Source organism: Myodes glareolus, chromosome 8 (genome assembly GCF_982192425.1).
Source record: "Myodes glareolus chromosome 8, mMyoGla1.1, whole genome shotgun sequence".
NCBI classification, from domain to species: domain Eukaryota; kingdom Metazoa; phylum Chordata; class Mammalia; order Rodentia; family Cricetidae; genus Myodes; species Myodes glareolus.
Window position 1 is genome coordinate 7,888,026 of NC_142033.1, and position 22,255 is coordinate 7,910,280.

Sequence of the window (22,255 nt, forward strand, 5' to 3'; positions counted from 1 at the left end):
TCTCTACTCACTTCGGTTGGTTTGTCTTCCAGAAAACCGTGGACTGCATGACAACGATGTCAGTGCCTTCCACCCTGGTTAAATGTCTGTATCTGTTCTTTGACCTTCCACATGTGCCTGAGGCAGGTGGAGGTGCCCAGAGTGAGCTACCTCTAGCGGAGCGCCGCGGACTGCTCCAGAAAGTCTTTGTGCAGGTGAGTGGGCGCTCCCTTGCAGGTTGTTTCTGTCTCTGTAAAATGACTAGAGCATTTCTTACGTATGTTTTGTCTTCTTCTAGTTGTTCTAGCACGGGTTCTCACTGTAGGCCAGGCTGACCACAAACCACAGCCTCCTGTCTCAGCCTCCCAGGTGCTGGGATTATGGGAATGCACCCCCATATTTGGTTGCCCGTTTTCACTTTCCATAGCATTTATTATGGTATGGCTTTTCCTCATAATTGCATTTTTTTGCAGAAGGAATACGAAAATGCTTTCTGGGGATGTTTGAAGGTGTTAGTGCATTTGTTTCTGTCAGCAGGTCCAGCTGTTAAAATACATGGGAAGTATCAATGATGTCTCTAAAATTAAATTGCTAAGGAAATAATTTTTTGCTGAGTTTGTCATATTGAGATTTGGGAAATGTCTTATAATAACAAAAAATGCTATGCAATTTCTATTTATAGATAGGATTTGCCAGGCTTAAAAATATTCAACCTAGAAAATAGTGATTTATACTGGCTGCTGCCACCTCCTCCTGTCTATCTACTGCCCCTCCTCTGAACTTTGGAAATTCCCTTCCCATGACTTCCACTGTTCTTTTATAGCACCGTGTTAAATGAAGGTAAAAGGCCTTTTTAAAGCACCGTCACATATAGCACCCCACGGTCTCCTGTGGGAGAAAAGCCTTAGGTTAGAGCCCAGAGGTCCATTGACAGCAGTGTGTATAGCTAACACTACACTCTGCTACTTCTTGTGCTGAAGATTATGAATTTGATGAAGCTTTTAGAAACTTCAGTGCTTAATACACTAATAATCACACCATTGAATCTGTGTTTCTGAATCTGTGTAAGCGAGGATATAGTTTTCTTATCTGCAGAGTGAAAAGTGTGTGTCTACGGCTTTTTCAGTTTGAGCTGTAGTTCTCTGCTCAGCACAGACTAGACTTACATAGCAAGTTGCCGCTGTCTTCTTAGCGAGAGAAGCAAGAGACTAGCGGACTGTGGGTCTGTGCCGCATGGGCAGCGTGGGTGTAGACGCTAGTGGCCCGTGTGCCTCCGGTTCTCTTCTCTGCAAGACTGGTTGCCTTGAGAAGGCGTTACTCCAGCAGGGATAGAGCCTGGGACGCTAAGACAGCTATAAAATAGACTTCCATCATCAAACACAATGCTATCTTAATAAGGGGGCTAAGTTGGTTGAGTGTTCATCTATCAGGTAGGAAGTCCTGGGTCAGTCCCCAGTGCTGCAGTAACTAGGGGTGGTAGCGCACGTCTGTGATCCTAGCATGAAGGAAGGTCTTCAAGATCAGCTCTGTTCCCCGTGGAGCTCAAAGCCGTCTCAGGCTACATGGAACCCTGTCTCAAAAAAAAATTTTTTTTGAATACTTGATTAATCATATATTTTTGTATTCAACTTTAATACTTCATCCCATGTAACTTGAAAATCAATGTTTAATCAGAACTTTTTCACCAAAATAATTATATTGGCAATTGGCAGATGAGCAGAATTGTAGGATTAAGTGAAGAAAAGCATCACGTAGGAATTAAAGTTTCTGTGAGACCTTGCTGATGAGTGTAGTGGGTTAATCTTGACACGTAAGAGTGGCGGTCCTATTTCAGTAACATCTTTTCATTTAAAAAAATAGCTGAGACCATAAGTAAGCAGCAAGTGAAAGCTGATTTTCTAATCCTAGCATCTAAGCAGGCAACGGTGCTCTGTTCTTTAAGAGATTGACGCCCAGTGTTTGAAAGGGATGGATGTTGACTTAAAATAGTGCAGTGTGAGGCTCTTGGTAATGTACAGCCGTTGGTAAGTGTTAAGGTGCAAAGGAACGTAGAGCTTCAGACTCCAGCTTTGCATTGTGGGAGCTGACGTCATGCATGTAACCCAACCATGGCAAGGACCTTGTGAGCTCTTTCGCCGTGTCAGTTCCTTTGTTTTACTGCTTCACCCCAGGGTAGACACCCTGTCTATCATTTTGTTCAGGGAAAAAATGGAGACGAGTTTATTAAATGCATCAAGCTGGAGGAAATCTCCGTGTTTGTATTCTATGACGACAGATGGTTTCCTGGGACCTTAGCAGTTGGTGCCGCTGCACGCAGGCATTCGCTGCCTGGTCGATGTGAGCAGTTCTGCCTCTACTGCTCTTGGATGCGAAGCCCTGCAGGAGAGTTGAGAGAGCAGCAGTAGACAGCAGCTCCGGCCCAGGGACAGGGTCAGGATAAATGATTTTCAAGAGTCACTTGGCAGTAAAGTTGAGAGCCAGTTAGTTATTTTAGGGTTCAGCAGTGAACAGGGATTTGGTTTGGATTTTATTTCCTAGTTTTTACTATTTTGGTTTGTTTTCTGTTATGAATTAGAGAAATGGCATCTGTTCTAATTGCAGCCTCACAAGTAGAATCAAACAGCTGACAGCATCCCCCTTATCAGCTTAGCCTTGCTGTGTTTGCTTGGTCAAGAGAGGCACACATCAGTGGGCAATCTGCACCCAGAAGTTCCTCCAGGCCTTTGGTAGAGAAGGTGCCAGTGTTTGCTAATCATGGGAGCCTTTCCCGCTCTCAGCGCTCAGCCCTCTCTTCCTGTGGGTTGGCAGGTATGAACTAGGAAGCCTTTGTTAGTTAAGAAAGTTTTGGCTTCCAGTAGGACACAGAGGACCTAACTTTGCCGGCAGGGCACACTATTTCCCATGCTCTGATTCTTTAGTTTATAGAACAGTGCTCGCCCTGGTGTTAAGGGATCCACAGTTCCTGAAGAATGTTTTTGAGCTAAAGGAATGATACTGTGGTGTCTTATATTTCACCAGATGTCTAGGTGAGGGGGTCAGCATGGAGAAGGTGGTTGTCCCTCACACTGTACTTGGATCAGAAGAGAGAAACTGTTGAAGGCAAAGTCTGCTTGGACTACTGGGGAGCAGGCCCAGAGCAGCAAAGCGCCAGACTAGGGTGCTCTTGCCGGTCACAGTTAGCTCTTCCTTCTGGAACTGATAGTCTTTGCTGAAAGCCAGACTAGGGTGCTCTTGCCGGTCACAGTTAGCTCTTCCTTCTGGAACTGATAGTCTTTGCTGAAAGCCAGACTTCAGGGAGTTTTTATCAATTAGATGTAATTGAATGATATTTTGAAATTATGATGATTTATACTAACTAGACATTTCTTCCTACTTCTATATAAAATGGAAACAATTTAAAACTCACTTTATCTAATGTCAGTTGTACTATCCTTTTTCTAAAAAAAAAATTATATTTCACCAGTGCAAATAAAGAATGGAAGAACTAAATAAAGAAGTTAAAACGGGCAGTTGTGGTGGCACGCATCTTTAATTCCAGCACTGGGGAGGCAGAGGCTGAAGGAATCTGTGTGAGTTCTAGGCCAGCCAAGGATATATAGAGAATCCCTGGCTCAACATCCCCACCTCCAAGAAAAAGAGAAAGAGAAAATTAGAAAATTAAAGTACTGACCCTGAAAAGAAGTACAGCAATGCTGTTTTATCCTGTTTCAAGCTGAACTATTCAAAGATATAAGAAGAAGGGACAGTGAAGTTTTGTAAGCACACTGTCTCTAGCACATTCCTGATCCCTAGATGTCTTTTAGCATTCCTAAGAACAGTGGTCACCGTGATCTTACTGACTGCCCAGTACCCCTCGGAACTTGGGTGAAGTTTTGGTCCCCTGTTTTCCAGTCCCGCCTCCCCATGACCTCTGGGTACCACACACTCTCTTGTTTCCTTTTCCGTCTAGATCTTAGTAAAGCTGTGCAGTTTCGTTTCTCCGGCTGAGGAGCTGGCCCAGAAGGATGACCTGCAGCTCTTGTTCAGTGCAATAACCTCTTGGTGCCCCCCCTATAACCTGCCCTGGAGGAAGAGCGCGGGGGAGGTCCTCACGACCATCTCCCGCCATGGGCTAAGTGTCAATGTGGTGAAGTATATTCACGGTGAGGAGCCTGTTGTCTTCCCGCTTTCTGCTGTTATCTCTAAGTGGTCCAAGGTTTTGCCTTTAAGTTAGTGCGTACATTTAGACAGGTTCTAGTTTGGCAGAGAGATGGATTCAAGGCCCCCACCTATGAAGTGAACTTTTGTCCCGATTGGGTAACTTAGTGAGATCCTTTCTCAAGATGGGAAGGACAAACAGGATGCATGTAGCCCTGTAGGAACTGCCTGACTTGACTAGTCTGTGGAAGACCGTCTGTCCGGTCCCTAGGATTCCCAGATGCATATGTACGGAAACTTACCAGAAGGGAAAAAAATGATTTATTGGGTCTTCCCAAGGCAAGATGTTTTCATAGGTTCCACATAATGGATATGAATTTAAAATTACTGTTGTGTGAATGTTAGTCTTAATTCAGTGTAGGTTATGCCATTGTCCAATTGTTCTCCTAGTGAAAAAAGCAAGTGTTTTCAAATGCTGTCGCTTCCAGTGTTCTGAAGGTATTTCATAAATTTGCTGGTGGATTTCTTTATCAGTGGTAAAGAGAATTGACTGCCTAGTGCATACATAGTCTCATCTGACCTTTGAGGAGCCAATGTGAGAGGCAATTCCTGCAGCCTCTTAAGTGCTTATCTCATTTTGTGTGGACGCACATATATGCTGACGTGTCCTGAAATTCTCAAGTTAATATATGCAGCGTGTATGTGTGTATGCCTCTGTGTGCATGTGTGTGTGTGCACATGTGTGTGCGTGCATGTGGCCTGACACCCTGTCCTGAACTAGCCACTGATGATGTTTTCCTTCTTCTCCCGTGTTATTCTTAGCTTCTGTTGTAGGATGCTGGGGCTTCAGAGTTGCTGGTGGGGTGTGGCTGTGGTTTAAACTGGCAATTTATACTGTACACATAATTTTTTTAACATTTTATCCCTTTATTTATGAAAGTATTCAGTTGGTTTATATTTGCACTTTGAATACTTGATGATTTCTTTTCCTTCCTAATTTTTTAAATCTTTATATAATTATATATCACTGTAAATGGTCAAAAACTATTTGGCAGTGGGCAGTTATTTAGATTTTGTTTAATAATGGCATCAAAGTGTAGTAAGAACTATGGTAGCATCAGCTGGTTCCCAGCCTGCTCCTGTGTCACCCTGTGTTACCACTTAGGGCCCCTTCCCGTGTGACCGAGGCCTCGTTTCCCTTTAAAAAAAAAAAAACAAAAACAAACAAACAAAAAAAACCAGCCTTACTCAGTGTCATAGTCCATTAGCACGTGATTCTTCCTTAAACCCCTTTTCTTAAGCAATGGACATAGACAATTCATACTTAACTTTTCACCCTTACAGAGAAAGAATGTCTGTCTACGTGTGTTCAGAACATGCAGCAGTCCGACGACCTGTCTCCTCTGGAAATCGTTGAAATGTTTGCAGGGCTCTCTTGCTTCCTCAAAGACTCCAGCGGCGTCTCCCAAACTCTCCTGGATGACTTCCGGATATGGCAAGGATACAATTTCCTCTGCGACCTCTTGCTCAGGTAAACTCCACAGCTTGAGAACACATCTGAAATGTCTGTGGCGACGGTGGGATCGTCAGAAGAAAGCAGGGAACGCTTGCCTTCTTGATGCATTCTTGGGGTCTTGGCGTCGCTCTCCTTTTATTCCTGTTTCCACTGAGAAGAAGGGGAGTTCTGAGTGAGACAGTCAGAGGCAGCACAGGCTGCTCTCTCCCGTAACCACAGAGGAGGCTGGAGAGCTGGTTAGTGTGGCTCTCAAGTCCAAACTCTTCCTGCTTAATTATTTATTTTGCTTTTTCTCATCTTATACTACTTGCCAGTGTGTGTGTGTGTGTGTGTGTGTGTGTGTGTGTGTGTGTGTGTGTGAGAGAGAGAGAGAGAGAGAGAGATTAAACGTTTAATTTTTTTGTTTATTTTCTCCTCAAGATCACACTCACGAGTGCTACATTTGCGTCAGTCGGTCCCTCCCTTTCTTCTATTTCTTCCTTCCACATCCCCTCACTCCTCAAGGTCATGGCCTTTTATTTTTAAGTTATTGATATTTATATAGTGTCTGGTTATTTTTATTAAGTTTCTGGTTTATTTTATTTTCAATATAGATTGAAACTGTGCACTTGTGTATGTAAGACAGACTAGTCATTGCTACATGTTGTGCCTCCCTACTGTCCCCAATGCTACACACAAGAAATGTCTGGGTAGATATTTTCTGGGACTGTGACCTCGTCCCCACTAGCTATCCTTGGATGCTCATTGTCTTCAGAACATTTGCTGTATCACAAGACAGCACTGTTGTGTAAATTTATTGTCTGCAAGTACTTTATTCTACTTACTGTTGGCTAATAGGTGACCCCCAAGGAGGTGTCCCCATCTGTAGGAGAGGGCATGTGAATGTCACCCCCGGATAGTAACTGGTGCATTCCTTTAGCTTGTAAGTTGATAAGCTGTCCCTTCGTATCTTGAGGCTCTCACACAATCCAATCTCTTATCTAGTGAAAGGATAGGATTCTAAATATGGAGGAAGTGCATTAGCGTATTAGCTGCTGAAGCCATGGTTGGCTGGAGCGGCATCAGAAGCATGGTTCTGGAGGAGAGCTTACACTAACGTGTGAGGGTGTGTGTGTGTGTTTCACAGTCAGTGGGGGAAGAAAGGGGCTGTGCAGTTGTGAATTCGGTGTAACAGTGAGCAGCATAGAGTCTGACTCTAGATGGACGCAATCGGAAAGACCACAGAGCCACACTCTAGTGGGCGCCCTTGTAGCCACGTGGGCAGGCATTGCTTAGTTTACTCTGGGTTAAGAAAGGAGTGCATGCAGCTGGGATGGGGAAGTGATGGGCAGGGTGGAAGGATTTGGTGACAACCGAGTAGGGGTGAACCTGATCACACACTTGGGTCCATGAAAATCCCAAACAATACTTGGAAAGCACAGGGGAGCAGTGAATCTGCGGGCTGAGTCATGACACTGGCCGCATCTTTTCTCCTTTCCCAGTCTTAGGCATTTCCTAGGTCTATGTTGATGACAATTAGTAATTTCTATAATAAGGAAAGTTCCGGGGAGTCTTGGTCTTTATGAAAAGGGAATTCTCTCAGGCATTTTGTGCTACAGCAAGAGTCGTATCCTCATGACCTCAGACGAACGCTCACGACCTCAGGCGGTGGCTTAGGAGTCAGGTCAGCTCCAAAGTTTGCTTTGCGAGCTCAGAGCTTTGACTGACAGCGTCACCCCACAAACCCATGCAGCGCACACAGAACTCTTAGAGCTTTTCGCAGAAATTTCATTTTTAAACATTGTGGAGAAAACTTATTAGGAAGAGTTATCTGAGGCAGGAGGATCACTGTGAGCTCAAGACCAATCTGTCATACATATACAGTAGAACCTGTGTGATGAAATCAAGCCATCCTTGTCTATGGCATGCAGAGCTTCAGGGCAGCAGAGGGAAACTGTTTTTTGAAAACAGTAATAAAATCTTTAGACTTTTTAAAAGAAATATGCATATGAGAAAAATGTAAAATACTTTGTAATTATAGATTTACTTTCTGAGTCTGAAACTGACAAGTAATTTTATATTAAATATAAGAATATTAACAAAATTAGAGAAACAATTTTTTTCTCTAATTTAATTTCTCTAAAAATTAGAGAAACAAAAAAAGAAAAAATGTTCTGAAATTAACCTTTTCTAGATTGGAACAAGCGAAAGAGGCGGAATGCAGAGACGCCTTGAAGGATCTGGTGAATCTGGTAACTTCCCTGACCACGTACGGGGTCAGTGAGCTCAAGCCAGCTGGTGTCACCACAGGGGCGCCCTTCTTGCTGCCTGGATTTGCAGTACCTCAGCCTGCAGGCAAAGGTGAGTTCTTCCTGAGTGCCCAGAGTGGAGGAGGAGTGGGTTTGTTTCTGCTGGTGGATCCTGATAGGTATTACCAGGTGAAACTGATTGCCATTTTCCATAAAGTTCTCTGCCCGCAGTTGCGCTGCAGAGAGATTTCTCCCTCTTCAGTCTGAGCGACAAGGAGTTGAAAATAGTATGGTAGCTCTAAACCAGAGGCGCTCATCGGGAGACGCGGGCCTGTGAGCCCTGCCCTCTGTGTGGGTGGAGGTCTGAGCACACTCTGTTCTCCACACCTGCTGGTAGGGCTGCCAGGGACGTAAGGACAGCAGGAGATGTGAGTGCTTCTGTATCTTTTAAGGTTGTGCAAACCTAAGACAAAGAGGTCGCATTACTTCCTTTAGGTCACAGAGTAAGTTTTCATAGGCTACATTTTCCTAACATTTTGATCCTCATAATGGTGCATTAAATGTTTGATTGGTTCTGTTTATTTTTAATTAAATATTTGAACTTGATGAAGAAAAGTCAGGCCTTTCATGGAAACAGGACCTTTGAGATTCATGCTGTGTTGACATAGAATCCTTTACCGTGTGTAAAACGTCACATAGCACCCACTTGTGTTCTTGTGTTCTATTTTAGGTCACAGTGTGAGGAACATCCAGGCCTTTGCAGTTCTTCAGAATGCATTTTTAAAAGCAAAAACCAGCTTCCTTGCCCAGATCATCCTTGATGCCATCACAAATATTTACATGGCTGACAATGCCAACTACTTCATCCTGGAGTCCCAGCACACCCTGTCCCAGTTCGCAGAGAAGATCGCCAAACTCCCAGATGTGCAGAACAAATACTTTGAAATGCTGGAGTTTGTTGTTTTTAGCTTAAATTATATCCCTTGTAAAGAACTCATTAGCGTTAGTATCCTGTTGAAATCCAGCTCTTCTTATCACTGTAGCATCATTGCAATGAAAACCCTCCTGAAGTTTACAAGACACGACTACATCTTTAAAGACGTCTTCAGAGAGGTGGGCCTTCTGGAGGTCATGGTCAACCTTTTGCACAAGTATGCTGCCCTCCTGAAGGATCCAGCTCAAGCGCTCAGTGAGCACGGTAAGCACCCCTGGTTGACATGTTGGGAGAGAATCAGAGAGGCGCCACTGTCTCTCATTTGGTGGTTGATGTGACTGTGGTGTTCAAGTGCGGATTGCCCAGCCTTAACTTCTTCTTTACCTTTTGTTAGGAAATTGGGTAAAGTGGGGGGGGGGGGGTGTAGAATTGATTTACAGTAGTGGGAGAGAGTTCAAAGTAAACATGGATGGTCTTCATGACCTTTGTTATTACTTTCTCTGGGAGATTTTTTTTTAATTTCTGGAAATAATTGAAATTGTTATTAATTACAATTAGTTAAATACAATTAAATGTGGGTATCTCAAAGTATTTTCATTCTAGAGAGCAATTATATCTATTTAAAGTTTTCATAAACTTTATACGCTTTTTTAATAAATAGCTAAAGTACTGCTGTATCTAGCAGTTGACACAATTTAATTGTGAGTTAATACATGTTGAATGGACAGCTGATTCATAAGCCTCTTTCTGTATAATAATTCTCCTATTGGCCTCACTGGTTAGAATCCCCATGAGAACGCCATATTTACTTTGTTTGGCATCTTTATTTTTAATATGTGCTATATAACTAACTCTTCCCACACTAAAATAAAAATCTGTTAGCACTGTTTTATTTGGGCATATTTTAGACAGGTGCTGGACACATGTTATTTTGAAGGGTGTAATACTATCATTTGTGTTAGTGGAGAAAGTAAATGTTAAAGGCAGAACGAAAGGAATTAATTATTCAACGAAAACTGGCTCAATTAAAAAGGCAATTTTTGTGATTTAGACCTTTGAACCTATCTTCTAGGGGACTCAAGAAATAATAGTTCAGTTGAAGACCAAGAACACTTGGCTCTGTTGGTGATGGAGGCCTTGACCGTGCTCCTTCAAGGCTCGAACACAAATGCAGGTAACAGGAAAGCGCAGCTCGTGCTTCAGGAGTGGGTCTGCTGCTCTCCAGGTTCCTGTCATTCACAGGAGAAACACTGGGTCAGCAATGGTATAGTCAAGCCCCCCAAAATGAGGCACCTTTGGCCTGCTAAAATACAGCCCCAGCAAAATCTTTATAGCTGTTATTGTCTGGAGATATATTTACTTTTTTTTATGGTATGCTTTCTGTTTGGCTTTTTTCTTTCTTTTCCCTTTTTAGTTATAGTGTGTACTCTTCTTCAAGTGATTGCCTTATTTAAATTATTTCTGAAATACTTCTTCATAGCTGTGGTTCATAGCTGTAGTAGAGCAAGATTTTAATCCTAGCACCCAATAGGTAGAGGTAGGCAGATCTCTGTGAGTTTAAGGCCAGCCTGGTCTACACAGAGAGTAAAGGATACATAGTGAGATCCTGCCTCAAAGAAACCAAAATTCTAAGACAACTTGAGAGGACTAAGTGAGCTCAGGCTTGTGGGCAGGCTCACATCATGGAGCCCTTCTTAGGACTTGTGCAAGAGCTGGAATTGGATTATGGTTGTATGGGGAAGCCACAGATGAATAAAGGAATGTCATGTGAAATGCGTGACTGTTGGTGGTAACACAGAGAAACTCTATATCCAACATATTTAAATGCCATGTGTCTCAGCCAACATACTAACTCACAGTGACGAAAGGATAATTCTTCTCCCAGGAGAATTACAGCCGAACTGCATAATTATATAAGTAGTTGTTTGAATACAATTTGGTAAGTGCTTAGACAAAGCTGAATAAATCTAGGAGGTGACAGAAACTATGAGTCAGATGATATTTCCTGGGCTCTGTAGGATCATTTGTCCATTGTAGAATGTTTAGTATGCTTATTGCTACTTTGATTTAGGTGACCGAGATACAGACACAATAAATAATGAAAAACAAGAATTTGTCAAGTTAGCTTTCTGTAGTGTCGTGTGAAGCTGCACAGGCTAGCATCAGTCATTTTTGCTCCTATAGAACAGAGGCTTAGCCAGTCAGTGTCTTGGCACCTCCCAGGTGCAGACATCTCCATGTGTTCTTTCAGTATCCGTCTTTTCCTTGTTAGGAAAGATGTTTCTTCCCTTGTAATCTGAGGCTCTGTGCTGGGTCCACAGAGAGTATTCCTCAGCTGTTAGCCATGTGGAGTCTGATAGGCTCGGGGTTTGTCTCCCTTCATGTACAAAGGATGTCACAAATGCATGCCCTAAGTATGGCTTCTTGTTGTTGTTGTTATTTTAAAGACAAAGTCTTGTTGTTACTTAGCTTCAGCTTGCCTTGTATTCCCCCGCCTCCCACTCCCAAGTGTAGGGCTTGAGCTCCAGGACCTCTCCATATCAGTCTTCAGTGTTATGTCTGAAGTTCATGACCTAACATTCACTTCAAGGTTTTATAATTCCTATAAAGTTAGCAAATGGAAAGCCACTTAAATTGAGATAATGGTGGTCACCAAGGTAAAATAAAAAAAAAAAGCACTGTTATTCAATTGACAAATTTTCATTGAAACAAAATCATAAGAAAATCCCAAGTTTCGTGGGTAATCAAATATGTAAACAGTAGCAAGACTGATAAAATTAAAGTGGAGCTATAAGATATTTTATAAAGCAGGATTGTAGAAATACTTATAAGAAGTACAGATATACATGATTGGTCTTTCTTTTTAAAGCCTGAGAGCCGGCAACATTGATCTGAGAACAGGATCCTGAGTGAGTGGGAACACGGGCTGGGACGGTGCCTGTAGACGAACTCTGTGCTGTCACTGACTGGCTGGGACTAGGGATCAAATATGCAGAGGGCAGACTTTGGCGCAGTCCCCACGACTGGTGTTTTCTGTTGTAGATTTTGCCTTTTTGGTTGTTGTGTTTGCCTTACTTCCTCATTTGATGCCATACTTTTCCAGCTTTGTGCTGTAAACCGCCTTCAGTGCAAACCTCTCTTACTTGGGCATTGTTTTTCCAAACACCTGTCGGTGCTTGCTTTCCGTGTATGGTTTCTTGGTGCAAACCTGTTAAAATTTTCAAATATTCTAGAAATGAACATGGTGACTGTATCAGGACATTAATCTTCCACTAAGAAGTCTAGAAAATGTATATGTGTATATTTTCATGACATCCTGCAATGCAATTTTTATATTGTAATATAAAAGATGAAATAGGAATGTCAGCTTTCCACACATTTGTTTAGGTTATTGTTCCCACAGAAGCAGTTGAATTTTAGTTCACCCGACTTACCCTGACTGCCTTAAGTTACTCCATGCTGTCCCCTTACTCCCTGCCTCAGGAATCTTCCGAGAGTTTGGCGGTGCGCGATGTGCACACAATATAGTCAAGTACCCACAGTGCCGGCAGCATGCCCTGATGACCATACAGCAGCTGGTGCTCTCTCCGAATGGGGATGATGACATGGGCACCCTCCTGGGGCTGATGCACTCAGCCCCACCCACAGAACTGCAGTTGAAGACGGACATCTTAAGGGTACATTTGATTAATACATGTTTGCTTTCTACTATTAAATCTAAGGGTCCTTTTGAAATTATATATGCATCTTTTCATCAAGGAAATTCTTTAAAGAGATTTATTATGTATTACTTTGTAAAATTTTGTGTTCAAGTGTGTATCTGTGTGTAAGTATACGCCCTCGACTGTGGGTGCCTGATGTAGGAGGGTCATTTGTCTATGTGTTACTTTCATTGGTTAATAAAGAGACTGCCTTGGCCCTTGATAGGACAACAGCTTAGATAGGCAGAGTAGACAGAACAGAATGCTGCAAAGAAGGGAAGTGAGGCAGATGCCATGATTCCCCTTCCCAAGATGGACGCTGGCTAGACTCATGCCGTAAGCCACGACCTTGTAGTGGCATACAGATTATTAGAAATGGGTTAGTTAAGATGTGAGAGTTAGCCAATAAGAGGCTACAGATAATGGGCCAGGCAGTGTTTAAATGACTACAGTTTCCATGTAATTATTTCGGATAAAGCTAACCGGGAGCCAGATGGCGGGATGCAGCCCGCCGTTCCTTATTACTACAGGTGCCATGAAGGCCAGAGGCATAAGAAGCCATGGAGCTGGAATTAGAGACCATTGTGAGATACCTGGGATTGAATTCAGGCCATTTACAGAGCAGTACACCTCCTTTTAACCACTGAGCCTACAGCCTACGCAAGAGAAATGTTAAAAATCCCAAATAACGAAACCTCCACAGTTTATATATGCTAGGAGTTTGGGAAAGCACCCATTCGTGCCTTTCTGTGCCTGTGGTTCTTCTGATTGGCCTTGGAACAGTTGTCCTGGCTCATTAGAATCATCTGAAATGAGTAAAACTAAACACATATATTATCTATTCAGTTCCAGTCATCTAAGCTATGCTTATGTACTGATGGTCAGAGGAGGAAAATAGTGCAGCCTGCCTGTGTTTCCCCATGCACGACCTCAACACTCATCCTTTCTGCCACACCAATATGCCGCACAGGATTTCAGTACATGTATTTCCTCACAGTGCTGTAGTTACATTGCCATGTAAGAAAACTTTAGAACTCACTAAAATTAAACATTCTCCTATTAATTTGTTTACATAGGAGTTTAGTGACTCCCAGCAAGGTAGAGTAGATAAGTGAAGACTATGAAGTGACACATGAAAGCATTTGTCTAAGTACCAGAAAACATTGTAATTCCAACAGCAACTAGCACTGTTTCCTGTGTGTAGATATTGTTCTGTATGTTCGCATGCACCCACTTACGTTAGCCTCTGAGCAAATAGATGCTATTAGTGTCCCTGTGTCATTTTACTTAATTTGATTTATTTTATTGCAGTTCCTTGGGCTTGCTAGCTAAACTTCTGCCCCAAGACCCTCCCTGTGTTTATACACTGTCAACTGGAGCCCAGCTTTATTAAACAATCTGAAGTGGGAGTCTAGTGGGTCGAGGAACCAAGGAACCAATTGTGGTCTCGCACAATTGAGTAACAGCTTTAATCCAAAGAGACTTATTGACTTTTGGCTAGAATCCTTGTTTTGCACTTCAGCCACATCTGCATAAGAAAGAAGAGACTTTGATATTTGTATATTTTGTTAATTTATTGATCCATAATTTCTGAATATCATTTCTATTGTAACAGGCAGGGTTTCTTAGAAAAATGGGCATTATACATCTGAGGCAGATAAAGAAACAAAGTGAGCCTAAATCATTTTCTTTAGCCAAAAAGTAAGGGAGAGAGCAAAGCAGGGAAGTGAATAAACAAAGGGCTGAAACACAAGCACCATGACAGGACAGCTCATACTTGCTGAGGTCACGGAGACCGCCATTTGCTCTCTCCTCATCTCAGAGCCAGCGCTGGTTGCCGAGCGCCTGCGCCAGTGGACGGTGCCACGTGCTGTGATTTCAGGGCTCACGTGTCAGTGCTGGGAAGCAGTGGGGAGGATGTGGGATTTCAACTTCAGTTTCCATTTTCACTGCATTCAAAACTGCTTCCCAGAGTCTCCAACTGTGCAGCCCACATGTCTGCTAATTTGCTCCACAGTTCTTTATACACAAACTGAAATCCTATGGTCTTCATAATCCTGCTGACACACACGTTGAATTATATATCATATACATAGTGAAGTTTTCTCTAATTAGCTCCTGAGACCCAGCTCTCATCATCACTATTATTCGTGCTCTTTATCATATCTTGGTTTGAACAAGAAGCCGCCCTGGCACTCGAGTTTCCCAATACTGATTGGACTGTGAGTTGCCAGCAGAAGCCACTCTGATGAAGTAGGAGGCAAAATGTCCTGAAACTCTTAGACTAAGAATTAGGATTGTTTTCTAACTCGATCAAAGTTCTAACCAGCCATGAAATTTTTCTTAACTCTAAATCACCTGTCGTCAGCTGTGAAGCTGCGGTCCTGTTCTGTGTAGAGGTGTTTATGAGCCACACAGTGTGAGGGGGGCAGCGCAGTTCCCGGGACAGTTTCCATTGTGCCTTTCCCATGTTCCATGTGTTCAGATACAGAGGTGTGTTGCTGCCTGTATGACTCAGAACAGTAAGATACTTAGAATCTCAAATAATCTAGCGTACCTAACCTCAGTGTTTGATAAACTATTTAGGGACTGTGCCCCAGTACTGTGACGGTACACTCCACAGTGTACACTAACCTCGGTATGTAGTGGGCCATGTCCCTTATGGAACACCACAACACAGAAAGCTCTAGTAACTGGTGTGATAAAGCAGTTTACTGTCAGCACCAGGATGGGGATCCAAGCATTCTGACTCTGTGGTCTGCATTTACTCTCCATGATAACTTTAAGATTTTTATAACATTGAAATTTCTTAACATGAGTTGTAATTCTTAAGAATAAATATAATTTACTAAACTTGACAATGTGGGAACGATATTGATACCAAATTTTTTAAATGGAAATTAATTCTTTGCAGAAGAATGGAAGGAATGTACTATGTTTTTATGTCTTTGTAACATACACAGATAATTCTTCTAAGATAAGAAGTCATAGTATACACAATGACACAAACCTTAGAAACATGTGAAATATTTTAAGTTGACTTTCTGAAACGTAATGACTGCTAAGATAAAAATGTGTCTGAACTCATGGTAGACACCAGCTTGCTGTGTGACAGGAACTGAAACAAGGGAAGAAGCCCACTGTGTGTGTCAACAGATGTAGACACGGTTCAGGACAGGACAATATCATGGTTAGGTGCATTTGGGGAACTGGAATTTCTGGATTTAAATCCTACCTTTGCTGTTCATTTAATGTAGTATAGAATCTTTGATTTTTTTTTTACTGTGGTCTTAATTCATCATCCAATAATAGTAATATAGGTTGAACAGCCCTGTTTTGAAAATCCAAAATAATAATAAAAAAACTCCAAATTCTAAAACTTAAAAAACAAAAGTAGGATTTGCCTACCTGTATCATGTATGCCTGTGTACCATATGCATGCCTGATTCTCATGGAGGCCAGAAGAGAAAGGATGTTGGATACCCTGGAACTAAGGCTACAGCCTGCTGTGAGCTCCTTGTGGGGGTCCTCTGCAAGAGCTGCCAGTGCTACTTCAGCCTAGAACTAGCAGTCTAGAACTTTCTGCTCTGATGCCCCATGTCAGAAATCCCCTAGAGTAGAGTTTTGTTTCATATGTAAGATTGTTTAAAATACTGCACTGTTCAGGCTATCTCTGAAAACCATATATAAAACATAAACACATTTTCCTATTCAACATGAGCTCTCATGCCCAAGGTACATCATCGCATATGTGCGGGTGTTCTGCAGACAGTACACGGAATTCCTGGACCTCAGCCGTTTGGAGGAGAAACACCCACTTTGCGTAACACACAGTACTGTCGAGCAATTAAAGACAGCGGAGTCTGAAGGAACTCGGTGCTCAGTGCCCCATGTAGTTAAATGGGACAGCACCTTTTTGGGCTTCAGGCTCTAATTTTGTAGAGATCGAGAAACGATGTGTATGAATCAAGGACCTCTGTTCTTGGCTGCCCTTACCTTTCCCACCCCTCCTGGACAAATCCCCCTTTTACACACGTAGACAGTTCCGAGTTCTCATGGCCATGTGATGTGAGACTGTGTGGTTTACTTATTTCATGCAGTCATTCTGTTAAGAAGTTGAATTTATCAATAGCGTTATACGTTAAAGGCTTCTAACCATTGTTCGGATCCAGTCTTAACCACTAAGAAATGTGTAACAGCATTACCTGAAATTGTATTCTGCCTCATTGTCACCTGTCACAGCAACACTTGAATGCTTTATATAACTATTTATTGGTCAAATGGCAAAGACGTTCATATCAAATATTCACAGAATGATGTTCACCTTTGATATTCATGCATGGTAGTTTTTAGTTTAGTTTGGTTTTTAATTTGAATTCCAAATTAATTGCAGATTACAAACTTTTCCTTTTCTCCTGCAGGCCCTCCTTTCAGTCCTTCGAGAAAGCCATCGCTCAAGAACGGTTTTTAGGAAAGTTGGAGGTTTTGTGTACATCACGTCCTTGCTCGTGGCTATGGAGAGGTCCTTGAGCTGTCCTCCCAAGAATGGCTGGGAGAAGGTGAGCCAGAACCAAGTGTTTGAGCTCCTCCACACAGTGTTCTGCACGCTGACGGCAGCTCTGCGCTACGAACCGGCCAACTCGCATTTCTTCAAAACGGAGATTCAGTATGAGAAGCTGGCTGATGCTGTTCGGTTTCTTGGTTGCTTCTCGGACCTTAGGAAAATAAGTGCCATGAATGTCTTCCCCTCCAACACACAACCTTTCCAAAGACTGCTCGAGGAAGAAGCTGCCTCAGCGGACTCCGTGTCACCCACCCTGCGGCACTGCAGCAAGCTCTTCATCTATCTCTACAAAGTAGCCACTGATTCTTTTGACAGGTATGGGCCTGCTCTGCCTTCTGGTTGGCAGGGTGCTCTTCAGACTGGAGTTAGCCAGAAGGGAAGGGAAAACTAATCGGTCTTCTGCTTACTTGAGGTCTGTCCCTCTACCCAGAACTGTCACTATTGCCCAGATGTTGAGTTGGCAGTGCAGGAGCCAGTCAGTGTTTGCCAGTAGAGGAAAGTTCAGTTAGCTTTTATTGCATGTAATGGAACAGCTTCTCCCCCACCTCTGTAATTAAAATTAAAAAGTTTCCCCTCCCTCCTCTCTTCCTTCCTTCCACTCGCTCCCCCATCCACTCTCTTCTGTTTAGAAAGGGGCAGCCTTCCATGGGAGTCAACAGAGCATGGTATATCTCATTGAGGCAGGACTAAGTTCCTCACCATGCATCGAGACTGGGCAAGGCATTCCTGCATGGGGAATAGGTTCCAAAAAGCCAGCTCATGCGCCAGGGACAGGTCCTGATCCCACTGCTAGTGGCCCCACAAACAGACGAAGCAACACAACTGTCATCCACATCCACAGAGGGTATAGGTTGACCCCACGCAGGCTTCCTCGCTGTCGCTAATGAAACGGCTTCTGTGACGTTTTCTTTCCTAGTGTGTTTATTATTCTTCACTCTCAAGAAACACTAGGTGCATGTGGACGTGTTCATCCTAGTCATCAGCTGGAGAAATGGTTATTATGATGCCTGTGTTCAGGTTGCTGTCAGGTAGCCTTTCCTACTTCCCATTTCACAGTCCTGGGAAAACGCCATGGCTCCCTAGGAGACACGTGGGTGTCTGGAGCCATCCGAGTCAAGAGGCGGTCAGAACCATTTCCTCACTCTCCCAGTGATGGAGGCCTACTGCACACCAGGTCGCTACACACCCCCACACTGAGTCTCTAGCCCTGCATGATGTTTCTGCGTCCTGGCCACCTGCTCATTGATAGGGAACACACACAAATAGTTGTAGTGTGCGCACACATTCTATCGTGAAGAAATCCAGGGTTCTGCACAGAAACAGGCCAGCTCCTTCACCCAGCATCTTTACTTTCATGGTTTGACTGTTTTCAGTTAACTTCCCACTAAAGATAGCGTGGTCATGTTCTGATTTGTCTAGTTTTAGCATTATCATTTTAAGTCTCCCATTTTCCTTCATATAATAAATGGGATTTTCCCATTTCAGCACTAAACAGACCAAGCAACCAGGGATTCTCATCGGTTTTGTATGTTTTGTTCATGTAATATTTACTTTTAAACATATATTGAGATGTTTCTTGCATCTTAACAATATTTCTTAGTTATTAATGGGTTTGAAAATCCAGGTGTTGTACCTAGTTTCTCATATTGCGGTTAGTTACTAACCTGCAGGAAGCAGCCTGCTGTGTGACTGAAGGCAGGAGCTGCGCACCAGGTCGCTGCACACCCCGGCACTGAGGCTATGTGTAACTCTACTTCTCTCTGCTACTGACTCCACTTAACGCCCCTCAGTTTTAGTGGCATCTGTTCAGCAAGGTCCGTGTTAACACTGGTAGGGGCAGCCTCTGCCGCCCGCAGCTTTGCTCTTCCGGTCGGCCCTGTGTTGTGTTCCTCATGGCCCTCCCTCCCGCAGAATGTGAAGATGTTTCTCATGAGACTGACCCTCCGTGTCCTGTGCCACTAAGCGGCTGCTGGCCAGCGGCACGTGCTCTCCTAACCACTAACCCGTCTGTTTTGTCTGTAGTCGTGCAGAGCAGATCCCGCCCTGCCTGACAAGCGAGTCTTCTCTCCCCTCTCCTTGGGGAACACCAGCTTTGTCCAGGAAAAGGTACTGATCTCACACGAGAAGTCAATGTGGATTGCTGTGGGGTTTCCTGTGCTTGCCTGTGCGTTGATGTAGTGTTTGCGATCTCTCTGTAACCTGGGGTTCGTGTTTTCTTTAGGCTTCCTTTGCGGGACTAAAAAAAATTACATTTTAGGTTTTCAGATTTCTAGTTTCCCTTCAGTATGTTGATGAAAGTAAGATGTGTTTAATCTATAGTAGTATGTGGGATGTGTAGAATTTTTCACTCATCCCTACTAAGTAGTTTCACTGTTATGACCTGAAGAGCAGGCAGACTTTCCATTAAGAGCATTGCCCTTGGGCTAGTGCCTGTGGGCAAAGTGCCTGTTGCACAATTTGACAACCTGAATTCAAGTCCCCATAAAGCCTGGAAAGTGGGTGTCTGTAACCCTGGGGCTTAGAAGGGGAGACCTGAGGCAGTGAGAAGAGAATCTCCAGAAATTCCATGGATCAGGTAACTTGGCATACATAGTATGAACAAGAGACTGTCTCAAACCAGGGCCATGCAGGACTGGTACCTGAAGTTGTAATTTGACCTCTCCACAAGTCATGCAGGTTCCTGTTGTATGCCTACATATACAAGCAAGGAATGCCACCCTCCTCACACAGCAGGCATTATACAGCCGAAAGCTGTGCATAGAGACGCTTATCTAACAGAAAAAGTGCTTCTCCTAGACCACTGTGCTTCTCCCAGACCTCTGCGCTTCTCCCAGACCACTGCGCTTCTCCCAGACCTTTGTGCTTCTCCAAGACCACTCTGCTTCTCCCAGACCACTCTGCTTCTCCCAGACCACTACTCCTCTCCCAGACTGTTGCGCTCCACTGCCCGGGCACTCTTGCTGACTCTGGCCCTCCCGCAGTGTACTCATGAACTGTCCCCCTTAAAGAGAAATAATAACTGTGGGCTCGTGCTTCTTTAAGTAGACTGCTCCCCCTTTCTCATTACATATTGTTGGGGACATTCTTGGTTTTACTGTTATTACAAAGTGAACAGCCCTCAAAGGAAACGTGTATTTTCTCAGTCAGGATGAACTGGTTGAAATATGAGGCTATAACAGAGACAAAGCCAAGTTTTGAAAAACAGAAGAAAAAACACCCTGAGATTTTACTTCCATGTATCCCTTGAAAACGTGTAAGCTGCTCCAGTTCATTGCACATTTAAATTTTATGAATTAAGGGGGGGACCAAAATAGCAAGTGATCAGCCAAGCGCAGTTGAGATCCATTCAGGAGTCTGAACAGCCTGCACCTAGTCTGGTCGGTCTGTGCCTTTGGCACCGTGCGCTTTCTCTTCTCTGTTGTCCTCGTGGCTGCTGTAGTTCGTTAACTCATAAACATCTCCAATTGAGATTTTTGGAAAATGAATCTGAGAATCTGTTATATTATGCTTCTCATCCTAATGACAGTTGTTCAGACTACAAAACAAATATAATTATGGGTAATGGATCAAAAATATCACACATTCTGAGTTTTTTTTCTGTGCCAGTAAATTCAGTCAAACTCAGATTGAAATTTTGCTTTATATTGAATATATATGAGCTTTTTTCTTCTTATTCCATGAGCAATATAGTCTAAGAACTATTTATATTGTAGGGGGCATGATGAATAATCTAGGTAGGAAAATGCGCCTAGATTACAGGCAGGCATTACCCCATTTCTGTGTGGAACCTGAGCACACATGGAGCTGGCTCGTCATGGGTCTTGTTCTGATTCCCTGGGATCTGCAGGGCCAACCAAGTTCCTAGAGAAATACTCATTAGGGAAAAATGGTACATTTTATTTTATTTTTTGTTTTTGATTTTTACTAGGGCTTGTATCCCATTATAATTAATCATGAATAGTTTTAAATAAATTTTGCATTTCAATATATTTGTGTCCTCAAATATCTTTTTCTTTTTTTGTGTGATGCTGTGAGTAAATACGGCTTTGTGCATGCCAAATAATTTTCTTTTAAAGAGTTGATCTTAATTCAAGAGGACATAAATTAGACATTCGAGTTAACTCAGTAAGCTTTCCATTGCAAAGTGAATGTGATAAGACTTTTCCATTTGAGCATTAGTGTGTTTATGATCTCAAAAAATTAGTAAATATTAGAGAAAGGATTATATTTATGAAGTAGTATGAAAATTTTAATTTAGTATGAAATTACTAAAAGTTCTGTTTTTAAAATGACCTTATTAGAAATGAAAAAGGCCTACAATTTGCTATGTTCCAAAACAGTTAGTCTTTGAATGAAGTCACTGAAACTCATGGAGTAGAAATTGACAGTCTAAAAGAATAGATTTCTCTTTTAGAAGAAAAACCTGGAAGCACGTCTGTTATTTAAGTGGTGATTGACAGAGAAAAATGGCTCTGTTTAGAGTTCTGTGTGACTTTCAGTCAGAAATGTGTTTTCACTGTGTGCAGTGCAGCCATCTGCAGAGACGCTAGGGACTTAGGGGAAGCCATCACTCACGCAGCACCCGTATCTGTGTGTTTTCTCCATCAGTCTTACAAACCAGTGCTGCATGACACCATTCATGCTAAAATCACAGTTGCCCCATCCCCACTGCTTAGGACTAAGCATGGCTACTTACACATGTAAGGAAAGCATTCTGTTACGGAGCTGCATGCCCAGCCCCGGTACCTACAGTTTCAGGTTGCCATGTAGGTCAGGTTGTCCCCTCCTGAGCTATAATCAAGCAAATAATACAGTATATTTATTCACACGTCCAAGTATAGTACGTTTTGAAATTAGAATAGTCATGTAGTCACGGTATTTCTACAGCTCCTCAACAGATTACATCAGCTCATGGGCATCTCTTCCGTTTGGCAGCACATGTTGGTTTGCTGGCAAGAGACAGAACAGTCTTGTTCGGTGTTTTCCTGATCTGTGGAACATCCGGACATTAAAGAAGTTTGAACTTCTGATCTATGTCGTACATAAAAAACATGGGGATTGTCTCTATTTTTAAACTAGGAAGAACTAGTCAGCCTCGTGTTTTGGGAACTAAAACTTTCTATTACTTTAAGGACTTTCTATTACTTATAGTTTAAGAGAAATACTATGGCAGAGTTATAGTTGGGTAATGGTAAG

General features: G+C 42.8%; 1 protein-coding gene across 5 annotated transcripts in view; it reads left to right on the plus strand.

Moving 5' to 3' along the window:
- Window positions 1–22,255, plus strand: part of Wdfy3 (WD repeat and FYVE domain containing 3) — a 242,562-nt gene that overhangs the window by 115,040 nt on the left and 105,267 nt on the right. For 4 of the 5 annotated variants that reach the window (XM_087908832.1, XM_087908830.1, XM_087908829.1 and 1 more), the window contains 9 exons: window positions 33–194; window positions 3,929–4,121; window positions 5,461–5,647; window positions 7,806–7,972; window positions 8,591–9,058; window positions 9,867–9,968; window positions 12,278–12,471; window positions 16,917–17,374; window positions 19,082–19,165. In XM_087908832.1, the coding sequence (XP_087764958.1) occupies window positions 33–194; window positions 3,929–4,121; window positions 5,461–5,647; window positions 7,806–7,972; window positions 8,591–9,058; window positions 9,867–9,968; window positions 12,278–12,471; window positions 16,917–17,374; window positions 19,082–19,165 (2,015 nt within the window). The remainder of the gene's footprint in view (window positions 1–32; window positions 195–3,928; window positions 4,122–5,460; window positions 5,648–7,805; window positions 7,973–8,590; window positions 9,059–9,866; window positions 9,969–12,277; window positions 12,472–16,916; window positions 17,375–19,081; window positions 19,166–22,255) is intronic. The other variant, XM_087908831.1, reaches the window with a different exon arrangement.